Below are 14623 nucleotides of genomic sequence, written 5' to 3' on the forward strand. Positions count from 1 at the left end.
AGCGGAGAAAAGAAATGCCTGGCGGCCGCTGCGCCGGCACACCAAGGGAGACGAACTACCAGGAGGCATTGACCACGCAGGTGGAGGCGGACCCCCATAAGTATAGCATGGCGCCCCCTCCCGACACCCCCCCGCAAGGCCGCACTGAAAAAAAAAAGAACTGGGTTGCAGCGCCCCCCCGTCGGCCGCACAATTGGAGAAGTACGGGGCCCGCCAAAAATGCTGAGGCGCCCCCCCCACCCCCCACGGGAGGCGGGCCCAAATTCAACTGGGCCCACTAGGAAAAAAAAATCGGGGGAGAACATGGCCTGCAAAGGCCCCGAAAATGGACCTATGAGCGTGGCCTACAGCATGCTCGGGCCTGCGGCGGTGGTAATGATAGAGCGCGGCAGCTCAGCAAAAGAGCATCACAACAAAATCCCTGATCAATATCATGAGTTGCCTGGTGCCTGCCAGGAGAGCGGTGTAGTGGCCCTTCCAACAGCATGGGCAATGGTGGCAGCAGGCATGGAGGAGGGTTGCAGCTCTCATGAGTGCTTGTGCGCCCTCGGCTGGGATGAGCAGCGATTTAAGGGAAGGAAGTGGCCTGCCATCCGGCCACCAGCCCAGCATCCGATCAAGGTACTACAACAAGCCCAGGCACCCACAGGAAAGAGACATGAATGGCCAGACACCATGCCAGCAGCCCCTATGTGTGAGGAGTGGCCTGTCGTCCGTCACCAGTACCCTGCCGCGGGTTGTCCCCATGCAAGTGGACCTAGCCGATGTGGCCCCTGGGCCTCCCCAGGTGCGGCTTTGCCGGCCCTTTTGACTCTGGCAGCCGGTGGTGGGGACACAGACTGTTTTCCTGCAAATCCACAGGTGCGGAAGAGGGACGTCATCATCGACATCCCCGTGAAGACTGGGGGGCATGCGGAAGTGGACTTGTTCAAAATGGCCCAGTGGGTGGGCCATGTGATGTCTTGCACACCTGCAGATTCGGAATGCGCCATGTGGTGCCAGTAGTTTTCGTTAGTGTTTTGTGATAGTAGAACCACTCACCCAGGTTAATAAAGGGTGTGAAAAAAAACATAGCAGAGTGGTTGTAGTAGTAGCAATGTGTGTTTGTGTAAGGTTTTGGTTTGTTATAAAAATTATTTAAAAAAAAGGAGTGGTGTTGCATAGCACCCCTCCTGGGAGCATGGTAGCTCCCAGGATGTTGTACTAGATCACGTGGCAGTAGCCACGTGACCAACTTAATTAAAGTTCACCATCCGGCTCCAGTGTCGTTCCTCAAGCACCGTGCTGGCGTTGCACTGCATGCGCTGGGCCCAAGGACGGGGCCCAGCACGAGGATGGTGTCCCTGCCGGGCAACGCCGTCCATGGGTGATCCCACCGCCATGTGACCAGGGCTAATGTGGCGACCCCGGCCTGGGTGCCCCCAGAGCTGGGGCCGCTGTGAGCTGGGTGCCCCCGGCCACGTGTGGCGCTCTGGTGATCCGGAGCGGGTGAGGTGACCCCCACCCACGAACGCGCAGCGTGATCGTCGCCCCCAGGAACCCCGTCGGGTGACCCCAACATGAGTATGGGGGCTGCCCGGTGATCCAGAGCAGCCCCCACAACAATGCACACACCCAAAAACTCTGTTTTCATACGTGCGCACTTGTCTCAGGAATAGTCCTTTAGAGATCATGAGATGGTGATGCTTTTTGCTGCTTTACAAAACAGAAGAAGGCTAATGCGCTCAGTTGCGCAAGAAATGTTCAGCAGTCTCTTCCTCCCACACAAATGATTCACATGAATGAACAAAATGCTCAGATGAATCCTCGCAGAACTGACTAAATACCTAAACTTGAACTTTTAAAACTGTTGAAAATGAAATTCTTCAGTCTTATTTTCCTTTTTACAGTAACACTGCGCTCCCACCACATGAACTGTTTGTCCTGCCCCTCGCTGGCTTGAAAGCTGCTTTCTCAGGAGTTTCAGAAGGAATCTTACTATATATTTTAAATAAGGGCCTAGTTTTCAGAGAAAACACAAAACAGAACCTTTCTACTTAACGATGGACAATGAAAGGCAGTTTAGAATGTTAACTCCTGCGCCAATCGCCCTAGCCCACCAATCAACAACGCTGATCAATCCTCATCATTCAGCTCCCTGAATCTTCACTGCCATGATGCTTTGGGAAGAACTCCTTCTGAAAAAGAATAGTCAAGGACCTAACCCAATTGAATAAGGAAATAAACAAATGTAGAAAAGTATGTCCTCACAACCTGACCCACTCCTGTAAGACCTGACATTGGGCACTCGATTGCGGCACACAAGACAAAGCAAGTGGCATTGGTGCCAAGGCCCTTGGAGCCGACTCTACAGATGTCTTCAGCAAGTTCGAGGGTATAGCGTTTTCTGTGCTAGGCGCTATGTCCTCGAACAGTATTGTCGACGGAATTGGTTCTGTCATGGCTTCACTTGATTTGTTCGATTCCGGATGCAACCCTGAGCATCTCACTATTGTATTAACAGTTTTGTCCAAATCAATTTGGGAGGACCCGACGTGGGTAAATTGTAGGGATAGCACGGGGGAAGCTCTGGCCATCATGTCACGGTTGCTCATCTCCACGGGGGGTGCCGACATGAGCCAACAATTGGATGCAGCTAGGTCTGGTTCGATGTTGTCAGCTCAAGCAGTGTAATGAAATGAGCACAAAGAGTTTTGTGGTGTGCTGGGCTGAAAGTTAGCTGTGTTGACAGTATTAGTGTCGGCAATGATCGTATCAGTTTGTTTGATGGTATTATTATTATCTATTGCAGATGTTAGCCTAGACACGGCTTTGTGTATTTGTTTAGGCATAAACATAGCAGGGATGGCTCGAGGCGGGGACACACTCACCTCCTGCCGCCCGATCCAATCACGCTGTTAGATGTATCGGCGTCTTGAAGCCTTTGTTTTTGTCGTGTTATTGTTATGGGTATCAACTGTGATAGGTATTATTCCCGTTTAAGACACGTATCAATCACCTCCTTGAATATCACATAGGTATAAAGAGCGAAATCCTACCTGTTCTTCTGTAATGCCTTCAGTAGATAAGAGCGATTCACCCCGCGCTCTCTCACAGTGTGGAAAGGTGTCGACACTGCGTGAAAACGCCGGGGAAACCCTCAAGGGGAAGAAAACCCGGAGACGGTGGTGGAGAAGAATCTGATGCGGACTGTCTCCTGTGGACTTCTCATGGAGGGTGTTGTTCTCCGTCACGTTGTCCGTAGTAGGCTAGGAGTCTTGTGGCTATAACGAGAAGCAACAGTTAGCAAGGGAAATAGAAACAAAATAAAGTCTGGGAGGAAATAAAGTGGAAGACTCTACCCTGGAAGGCTAATCGAAGTCAGAGCAAGGTTTGCTCATGACAAAGGAACAAAGCTCAGCAAATGGATCCGCGTTCGGGAAGAAGGGTTGGTTGGGTATTGTAGTTCGGTAATGTCTCGATCTAGCGAGTGCTGGGAAAAAGGGGGGAGGTAGGTTAAACGAGTACAGGGATAAACAGAATGCTGGAAGGTGGCAGATAAGGTAAGGTGTTTACCTATGCGATCGGGATCTGGAGGTTGGACAGGACCACGTAGTTCGTGGGAGAGTAAGGAGAGATTCAGTGTCTCACGGGATAAAACCCTGTGAGTGAGAAAAGGAAGGTAAATGTGTTTGTCTGTGAGGATTGCAAGTTCGTAAGGATTTAAGGTCCCTAGGAGCGATACTCACGGAGCGTAGTCTCTGTTGACAGAAGCAACGCAAAGCCGCCTTGTGTTGAGAGCCGGAAATACTTTCTCTTCGAAGATGGGCAGAGTCGGTTCTCTGGTCTCCTGAACCACTGGACCATCCGCCTGTGAAATAGCGGCCATCTTGGGAGTAGGAAGGGATAGCCGACAGAGGAATGAAATGAGCCACCATGATGGTGTTACAACCTTCCGAAATTGGCAAATCTACTATAAAATCCGTGGAGATAATTTGCCACGGTCTTGTTGGTATTCTTGTGTTCACCAGTCTTCCTGAGGGTGCTTGTTGAGGACTTTTTGTTTGTAGGCATATGGTACAAGAGGAGATATAGTTCTGGACATCCGTTCGGAGATTTCGCCACCAGTAATGTCTTCGTATCAGGTCTACAGTGCCAGCATATCCTCGATGCCCGGCGGTCTTGGAATCATGACATAGTCGTAACACTTCCTTGTGTAGGTCCTTGTCCGGTACAAAGACCCTTTTATCTCTATACAAGAGACCCCGTTGGGGTGTTAGATGATATTTAGTTACGAGTTCCGGATGAGATGATTCCCACTGTCTGGTTGCTGCTTCTATCTTCTGCAGAAAGTCTTGTACGACTGGGATGCAGACTGTCATGGGAAAAATAGGTTCAGGGTGGAATAGTGTTTCTTCCACAGGATCTCTTCGAGATAAGGCGTCCGCCTTTAAATTGGTTCTGCCAGGTATGAATGAAAAATTAATACGAAATGGGGAAAAAAAATTGGCTATTGCACGTCTGGGCATATTGTAATATGCGTAAGTTGTGGTGATCAGTCCGGACCTCTACGGGGAATCGGGCTCCCAATAGCAGATGGCTCCCTTCTTCAAAGGCACGTTTTATTGCCAAGAGTTCTTTTTCTAACACTGTATAGTTGATTTCGGCGGGTGTCAGAGTCTTTGATAGATAAGCTACGGGGTGTTCAATGTCATCGATTCCTGGTTGTAGGAGAATGGCTCCTAATGCCTGATGGGAGGCATCTGTTTCTACAATGAACCTCTTTTGTTGGTCGGGCATGATCAGGATTGGTGCCTTGGTGAATAGTGTCTTTAGTTGATCGAAAGAGTGTTGTATCTCCGCATTCCAAAGAAACGGTACCCCTTTCTTGAGGAGATGTGTTAAGGCATAAGTCAGGTAAGAAAAGCGCGGAATGAATCTTCTATAAAAATTTGCGAATCCCAAGAATCTTTGAATGTCCTTGGTGGATTTGGGAACTGGCCATTCCGTGATGGCTGATACCTTGGAAGGATCCATTGCAATGCCTTTCCCTGATAAAATATACCCAAGGTATGCTACTGATGATTTATGGAATTCACACTTCTCGATTTTGCAAAAGAGATGGTTTCGCTGGAGACGTGAAAGTACTTCTTGAACATGGGATGTATGCTCTGTTAAATATGAAGAAAAGATCAATATATCATCGAGATAAATGATTACATAATGTAAGGATATATCTGCGAAGATGTGGTCCATAAACCGTTGGAAGACGGACGGGTGCGTTAGACAGCCCGAAGGGCATGACTCTGTACTGGAAATGACCAAAAGGGGTACGGAAGGCTGTCTTCCACTCGTCTCCCTTCTTTATGCATATTAAGTGATATGCTCCTCGTAGGTCCAGTTTGGTATAGATGTTAGAGCCTCGAATTGCCTCCAGGATATCCGGAATGAGGGGCATCGGATATTTATCTGGCACAGTAATCTTGTTTAATCCCCGATAATCTATGCACGGACGGAGTTCCGTGGTATTTTTCTTCGGTATAAAGAAGAGGGAGGCTGCTGCTGGGAGGTGGATTCCGTAATAAGACCATTTTGGAGATGTGTTCTTAAGTATTCCTTTAGGACCTCCTTTTCTTTAGCTGATAGTATGTGCATACGTCCAAATGGTAGAGGATTGTTGGGTACCATATCTATTGCACAATCGTCTCTTCTATGTGGAGGTAATTCAGAATATTCGTCTTGTGTAAACACTGAGCGAAAATGCTGGTATTCGGGAGGTAGCGTTGATATTTGATTCAGCTGTGTTTTTTCAAGGCTTGGGGCAGTTTCCTGATTTCCATTGGACCGAAGGGAGGTTGTTTTTAGACACCTTCGGACACAAGTCTCGGAACCCAGGAATAGAGTACCCGCTGTCCAATTTATGTAGGGATTATGGATTTTTAGCCAAGGAAGGCCCAGGATGACAGGGTAATGAGCTGTTCTTATGTCCAATTCTAGGGACTCTTGATGGGAAGCGATGGTCATGATCAGGGAATCTGTTTGGTCTTTAATGGGCCCAGAAATTAGCGGGCTACCATCTACGCTTTCCACCGGGACTGATATGGTCTTTGGATTTCTGGGAATGTTGTGTTTCTGAGCCCAAGAATCGTCGATGAAATTACCAGCGGCTCCAGAGTCTACCAGAGCGGGCACGTTCTCTAAGCGGAGGTTGTCCCATGAGAGGGATATCGCTAGAACTACCATCTTGTTATCTGTTGTCTGAGTACGAGTTTCCGTACAAGTAGTAAGGAGGGAACTGTTTGGAGATGTCATACCCTGCACCGTTGTTCCCCTCACAGCCGGGCACTGGCGTTTCCCGACTTCTTAGTGGGAATCAGATGGCACTCTTTGACTGTATGTGTATTTGAGCCACAATACATACAGAGTCCGAGAGACTTTCTCCTAAACCGTTCCTCGGAGGAAAGAGGACCGCGAGCGGCTCCTAACTGCATAGGTTCCTCTACAGTCACAGTCTTACTAGCTGGAGTGCTTCCTTCAAGATTCAGTCGACTGTGTCTACCCTTTAGTTCCTCGGACAAGCCTCTCCGAAATATGGTAATCTGAGCGTCATCCGCCCAGGTGGTATCTGCGGCCATCTGCTTGAAACGGGTTATGTACGAAAGAAGATCTAAGGAACCCTGTTTAAGATCCAAAAGGGGCTCTTGGGCGGCTGTGGTGACTTCTTGTCTTCCGAACATGTTCCTTATGCTGTTGCAAAAGTCGGGGTAAGAGTCTAGAATTGGGTTGTTGCTGGTCACCAAGGGGGTGGCCCAAGCTAAGGCTGCTCCGGTCATTTCTGATATCATGTGACCGACCTTGTCCCTGTCTGTTGGGAAAAAGGCTGCTTTGAATGCAAACTGGATGGTGCAGGATTCAAGATACTCCTTTACCTGATGGGGATTGCCATCGAATCTGCCGGATGGAAGAGGACCTGGTGGGACTTCTGAACTCTGGGCAGATCGACCCACTTGGTTCTTTAAAGACTGGTTCTCTTGTTTGAGAAATTGCACTTCTGCAGACAAATTCTGCATCGCGGCCACTAGTTGTTGCACCTGCTGTTGCATTTCGTGTCTCTGATACCTATGTAAGGAGGTGAATGGTTTGTATCCTTTCTTTTTAGGCGTTGCTTGCTGTTATGGGTATCAACTGTGATAGGTACTATTCCCGCTTAAGACACGTATCAATCACCTCCTTGAATATCACATAGGTATAAAGAGCGAAATCCTACCTGTTCTTCTGTAATGCCTTCCGTAGATAAGAGCGATTCACCCAGCGCTCTCTCACAGTGTGGAAAGGTGTCAACACTGCGTGAAAACGCCAGGGAAACCCTCAAGGGGAAGAAAACCCAGAGACAGTGGTGGAGAAGAATCTGATGCAGACTGTCTCCTGTGGACTTCTCACGGAGGGTGTTGTTCTCCGTCACGTTGTCCGTAGTAGGCTAGGAGTCTTGTGGCTATAACAAGAAGCAACAGTTAGCAAGGGAAATAGAAACAAAATAAAGTCTGTGAGGAAATAAAGTGGAAGACTCTACCCTGGAAGGCTAATCGAAGTCAGAGCAAGGTTTGCTCATGACAAAGGAACAAAACTGCTCGGCAAATGGATCCGCGTTCGGGAAGAAGGGTTGGTTGGGTATTGTAGTTCGGTAATGTCTCGATCTAGCGAGTGTTGGGAAAAAGGGGGGAGGTAGGTTAAAGGAGTACAGGGATAAACAGAAAGCTGGAAGGTGGCAGATAAGGTAAGGTGTTTACCTATGCGATCGGGATCTGGAGGTTGGACAGCACCACATAGTTCGTGGGAGAGTAAAGAGAGATTCAGTGTCTCACAGGATGAAACCCTGGGAGTGAGAAAAGCAAGATAAATGTGTGTGTCTGTGAGGATTGCAAGTTCGTAAGGATTAAAGGTCCCTAGGAGCGATACTCACAGAGCGTAGTCTCTGTTGACAGAAGCAACCCAAAGCCGTCTTGTGTTGAGAGCCGGAAATACTTTCTCTTCGAGGATGGGGTGAGTCGGTTCTCCGGTCTCCTGAACCACTGGACCATCCCTCTGTGAAATAGCGGCCATCTTGGGAGTAGGAAATTGAAGATTAGCAACGTGACGCCAGCGGCACCATAGGGAAAGGCGCCGGAGAATCCCGTGCTGATGAGTAAATGTAACAGTTATAGGGCCTCTAAAAGCCATCACTTTGGCAGGTCTCTTCAGAGCACGGACGTTGATAGGTGAGGGACCAGCATCTGCAAACTGCAAACTGGCCCACCGAGGACCACAGAAGACCACTCGTCTCCCCACTCCGCACCGCACTCCGTGCTAGTGTGGAGCTTATGAAGAGGATAGTGCAGGTACTGCAGCAAGGCTCCCCCTCTGGGCAAAGAACAGGGTGCAAAGACTGTAGATCCAACTCCAACCACAGAAGACCACTCGTCTCCCCGCGCTCCACGCTAGTGTGGAGCTTATGTAGAGGATAGTGCAGGTACTGCAGCAAGGCTCCACCTTTGAGCAAAGAACAGGGTGAAAAGACTGTAGATACAACTCCAACCACAGAAGACCACTCGTCTCGCCACTCTGCGCCTCGTCTCCCCACTCAGCGATGTGCTCCACTCTAGTGTGGGGCTTATGTAGAGAATAGTGCAGGTACTGCAGTTAGGCTCCACCTCTGAGCAAAGAACAAGGTGAAAAGACTGTAGATCCAACTCCAACCACAGAAGACCACTCGTCTCCCTGCTCCGTGCCGCGCGCCGCGCTAGTGTGGAGCTTATGTAGGGGATAGTGCAGGTTATGCAGCAAGGTTCCACCTCTGAGCAAAGAACAGGGTGGAGAGACTGTGGATCCCACTCTAACCCCAGAAGACCACAAGTCTCCCCACTCTGCGCCGTACTTAGCGCTAGTGTGGAGGTTATGTAGAGGATAGTGCAGGTACTGCAGCAAGGCACCGCCTCTGCGCAAAGAACAGGGTGGAAAGACTGTAGATGCAACTCCAACCATAGAAGACCACAAGTCTCTGCACTGTGCGCAGAAATGTTGGTTTTGTGTGAGCCATTCTGCACATAGTCTGTCCCAGGTACTGCCCATTACTCTGAAAAAGCATTGGCATTGGTGTTCTAAACACAACAAAAATAAATATATATACATATAAACAAATAGGTATATAATAAAACACATTCCTCAAAAAGATATGTTCTAATGACTCCCTTTTCCAGTGTTAGCTCATGGCCTCTAGTTCTAACAGTCGATTTCCATCATTATCCATCATTAATTTGCATCTCCCTGTCATATCCCCCAAGTGCTTCTTTCCACGGGTTACATAAATTTTGAATGTTGAGCATTGCCGCATAGGATGCTTGGTTTTAACCCTGCTCCATTTTCTTGAGAGTTTCCTGCGCTGTCTCTAATTTGCTTTAATAATTCTGCCGGTGCTGTTTCCCTCGTTTGAGTGTTGTATGTGTTTTATAGAATTATTCTTGTAGTCCATACCGAAGATGAATCTAAACAGATCCCGCACCCTTTCCCCACTCTGCTCCCTCTCCACTTACCTGCTGGACAGAGGTGTGTGCTACGGTCATGGCGATCCTCACACCCGCAGCCACCACCATGGGAATAATGGTAGTGGCCATGGAAATTACGGATGATTGAGCTCGCACAATACGGGTGGAGCCGATCTCCCATAAAAAAAATACAAAATAAAACAATTTCACACGGGGAAACACTGGGGTGCAAATAGCAATCACCCCTACTCAGGTTTAGCATACAGTGCCCGTAACCGCCTTGAGCCCTCACCGAGACTTTCACTTTTTTCGTGCCTACCTACGTGCCTACCTATGCTCAGGCTGGCAAGCCGTCACAGGTCCTTTACCCCCCCCCTGCACGGGGGAGATTGCTGCAGAACACTCAAAGAGGCAACACTTTGTACATTTTCTGAACATTGGTGTATCCCTTTTAAAACGTTTGTTTGAATGTTTGGGCACAATAATAATGCCTTTATGTTGTTCCATCATTCACAATTCATAGGGACAATGGGTTTCAGTCTGAAAATGGTATTTGAATGCATGAGTAGCTTCTATAGGCTGCCACATTTTGCCACACATTGGTTCCTAAATTAAGTAAAAAATGAACACAAACAAAACCTTTAAAAGAACAAAGACCTTCTTGATAAAGTTTTAATCAACTCCGCTGTTTTTTAGTTCCTAGGGTTGTAAAGTTTACCAGTGAGCTGAGTACTGTTGTGGCTGAAGAAGGAAAAGATGCTGTATTCAAATGTGTCATCACCCAGGATGACGCCACGGTCACCTGGCAAAGGAATGGGGTGAAAATTGAACCCAACAAAAAGTATCAGATTTCAAAGACGGGCACGGCCCATGCCCTAACTATCACTAACCTGATACTGGAAGATGCAGGTGACATCACAGCCGAGGCTGAAGGAGTGGCCACCAAAGCTTCGCTCAAAGTCCGAGGTGAGAGAAAGAGTACTCTGTTGGCCTCTTTAATGTTTTAAAGCAAGAAGTTACTGGTGGAATGCTTTATGACACTTGTATATCGCAGCACTTTTGAAGGAACCAAACGGCTCTGAAATATACATACAAAGTGATACCATTGTAAGGGTTGCACAACACTTTACATTGAAAAATATAAAAACATCTTCCGCTAAAACTTTTTACCACTTTCGTATATGTTCTCAAAATGTGGCTAAAAATGGTTAGGCTGCATCTAAGCACACATTCCACAATTCGTCAAAGTTAATCATAGATTATCATAGAGGATTTTCATAGATATAATGTTGAAAGTGAAAGTTTTCAAAAGGGAGTTTTTTGCATTAGATTTTCTATGTTTTCGAAAACATGCTACAGAACAAATACCACAAATTCACCTGCCCTCATTTTTGAGAATTTTGACATACACTTAGCTCCTCAGTGAAAAAGGTTGAAAATCTGATGAGTCAAACTCTGGATATTCACATTAAAACATGTTCAAAATGTTTCAACACCTCCCGCCTCAAACACACACCCATGTACCACCTATAACTGGATTATCCAGATGTGCACAAGGATATGAATAATGCATACACAGGCACAGGCACATGCGCGCACACACACAGATTTAAGTGGGCTTATTTCAGAAATGCACGCGAAACACAGAAAACAAACTCATCATTTGAACAGAGTATGGAAACATACTGCTAATGGTACACTCAAGATTGAGCGTTCAAGCGATGGGATAACACAGACAAAACACATAATTTGGGTATGCACAGAACGTTCAGAAATCATACTAACACATACAAATAAGGAACACATGCATTGTAGTCTATAATAGGGAACATATGCACAGTGAATTACAACTCCTGACATACAGAACATATCACTGACATTAGCCTCTTAAAAAAGGGAATTAGCAAAAACAGCCCATTAACAGTGAGTTAAGATTACTGTCTATGAGAAGTAAAATATATTAATAACAGGAATGCCAGCATTAAGATAACCTCAAACACTCAGGCTAAGTAACGTCATCCACACTACAAATCAAACCTTAACCCACACAACACCATTACTCAACATTAGCTTTTCCACTAAAAGTAAACTTGAGTTTTCATTGATAATAACCTTTACTCCCTGTTGACAAATGTGGTAACATTTACTGAAATAGCACTAACCTTGTTGATTATCAGTGATGCCCTTGTATGGCAAGACTTTGAAGCCTGACTATATCTTATGCAAAATATTGTGCTAACATAGCTTGAGGGTGGAACTCTTTTTCACCACAATGTCAAAAATGTGCAAGTTCTAATAGGTCTGAAATTAAAAAAAGAATCGGGATTCAGAGTAGGTTACTGACCAGAATATGATGAAGGAATGTTTCTATCATTGTTTCATGGGCACTGCATTCATAGATAAAGTTTGACAGGTGAATTATAGCATTGATCAAAAGAAGCAGTTATACTCCCTACAAAACTATTGTTTGGTGAATGTTTTGCAAAATATAATTCCTTTTAGTATCACCATTTTCATATTTTCGAGGTTCATGCTTCTCGTCCAACATCCAGGCGAAATGTCTCAACATGGGGTTCAACGGCGAGTTCCTGTCTGGACCAAAAGCTGATGACTCTTTGGAAAGGTTTAAAATGCTTCTCCACACACGCTTCTCCGGTTGGAGTAGGTCTCAGTGTTCTTGGAAAGGTGGAAGGAGATTATCTCTGACCCCTGGGTTCTCCAGTTGGTGGCCACTGCATGGACCTGCAGGAGAGTGGCCTTTGATCCGAAGGAGAGAGTCAATCGTACATCATTCTGCTGGAGCTGTGAGTAGTCAGGCTAGCTCTGATGGCTTTTGCGCCTTCTCTCCAGGGGAAGCATGTCTTGATCCTGACGGACAACACAGCGACCATACACTACCTCAACAAGCAAGGGTGTGTGTGGTCTTTGCCCCTGTGCAGGGAAGCCATGCAGTTATAGTTGTAGTGGCTTGAGGACAACATCGTCATCTCTGCAGCCCATCTGGCAGGGGTGGAGAACGCGTTAGGGGATGCCTGAGCAGACAGAGCACAAAATTTGCCCTGATATCATCTTAGAGATCGTCTCCTGGTGGGGGTCCCCGACTGTGGACCTGTTTGCAATGGAGACAACAAGAAATGCAGACATTTCTGTTTGAGGGAGATTACCCCCGAGGTGAATGTGGAGTGGGTCTTCGATTTCCACTCTGCGGATCCACTTATACCAGTCATCCCTTGGGTTTTCAGTAGGTTGAGGAGGTTCTGGGCTCGACTGATCATAATTGCTCTGGATTAAGCGAGGAGGACAGGGTACTCACCTCATCTGCTCCCTCGCAGGTTGGACCTCTTGTTCAAGTCGGAAGGCCAGGTACTTCACTGAACCTGGGATCTCTCAACTTACATGTGTTGCTCTTGAGAGGGTAAAGTATGAGAACAGGGATATGACTAACAAGGTTTTGGAGGTGTTGCTTGCTACGCACAGGCCTTCCACTAAGTGTTTGTATGTGTGCAGATGCAGAAAGTTTGATGTGTGGTGTAAGGTTAGAGGGGCAGATCCCTTGGCATGCCCAACCTTTGAAACATTACAGCCTAGACCTGGCCCTGGGCAGGGCTGCCCAATTCGATAGGGCAGTGCTGCAGATTGTTTTGGTGTAGCTTCCATTCCTGTCTCCTGGTATGGACACTACTATGTGAGCATATCAACATGAGGAATCTGTGGGAGAATGCAATCCATTAAAGGAGAAATTCCTTCCCTGTAATGTTCTTTCTATGGATCCTTTTGCCACAGATTCCTCATCATCCTCCCTAACTTCCCGTCTATCCGAGCAGCACTGAGGGGATGATCTTATCAAACTGAGGAATCTGTGGGAGAAGAATCCATATCCATAGAAATAACATTACCAGTAAGTCATTTCTCCGTCTACACAAATAGCATATTTGAAAAAATAAGAACTTGCATATTACAACACAAATGCAAAAATAATATGTAATTAACTGCCATGGGTCCCCCCCCCCAGTGCCAAGGCCTTTTTTGGTGATTTTGGTATTTCGCCATTCAATGCCTTCTAACGTTTTCTGTTTCATCAACCCCTTAAATGCCAAGGACGAGGTATCTCGTCCTTGGCACCAGGGAGGTAATCCCAAGGACGAGATACTTCGCCCTTGGCACTTAAGGGTTTAAATACTGGTGTTGATTCATACTTATGATGATTGACATCCCTTCAAATAGAATTTTCCAATGCTAATTTAATATAGGGCATAAAGACTTTTATTTTTTTACAAGAAAATTCCTACTATAAAAAGTATTGACATATGTCCCATTTAGTGCCTTCTGTATATTTGTGCTTAAGATAAACCAAGCAACTCCACAACATTATTGTGGCTCCAATCCCGAAATAATGGCTAGCGTTTTGTCATCGGAGGATTATGCTGTAACATTCAGTGTGCTGTAGTTTTGTGAACTATGTTTTTGTGTGCCCACATATGTTTGTAGAGTTTGAATTATTGTGCAATAGAATGCCAAATACATTAATGTTGTATTGGTTTATAGTTTTTTTCAAGTGAAACGTGGCAAATATTTGCATCCTAACAAGTAGTGCCAATCTTGATGTACTAATATGGCTCTGTGACGAGGCACAATCAATCACTGTTCATGCCTTGTCCACCATCTCACAGTTAGTCATACACTTTGCATTTCTATCCATGGATAACCCTAAGAGAATGTAAGGAATAACTATTGACATGTTTCCTAATGTAAAGCCTGCCAGTATCACTGCCAGATATGATTAAGATACATATATTGCCAACCCTGTGTTTTCTTTGAACTGCTTCAGACCTATAGCAGCTGTGGGAAACGGTGGAGGTTTCTTTAATACACTCTTGATAAACATTATGTAAACACACAATTCTTTTTCCCTATTTTCATGCACCGTGCTTTGTAAAGGTTTCAACACTGACTGGCATAAAAGATATTTCTTAATCCACAGGGAACCCTGCTTTCTTAAATATTAGAAGGATTTTCAAAATTACTTTTAATTGTAACTTTTTTCTTTAACACGTTTTACCTTTAAGTTCATATTTTTTTCATTCATTATATCTTTCTTTTTGTTAATATTTATGCTTAATGTAGTA

At 46.0% G+C, this 14623-nt stretch overlaps 1 protein-coding gene across 12 annotated transcripts in view; it reads left to right on the forward strand.

The window, feature by feature from the left end:
- The window catches only part of OBSCN (obscurin, cytoskeletal calmodulin and titin-interacting RhoGEF), a 3169051-nt gene that overhangs the window by 940689 nt on the left and 2213739 nt on the right, over nucleotides 1-14623 (forward strand). For all 12 annotated transcript variants that reach the window (XM_069647058.1, XM_069647065.1, XM_069647061.1 and 9 more), the window contains one exon: nucleotides 10194-10463. In XM_069647058.1, the coding sequence (XP_069503159.1) occupies nucleotides 10194-10463 (270 nt within the window). The remainder of the gene's footprint in view (nucleotides 1-10193; nucleotides 10464-14623) is intronic.

The sequence above is a fragment of the Ambystoma mexicanum genome, chromosome 2q, assembly GCF_040938575.1.
Source record: "Ambystoma mexicanum isolate Mex_15411 chromosome 2q, UKY_AmexF1_1, whole genome shotgun sequence".
Taxonomy (NCBI): Eukaryota; Metazoa; Chordata; class Amphibia; order Caudata; family Ambystomatidae; genus Ambystoma; species Ambystoma mexicanum.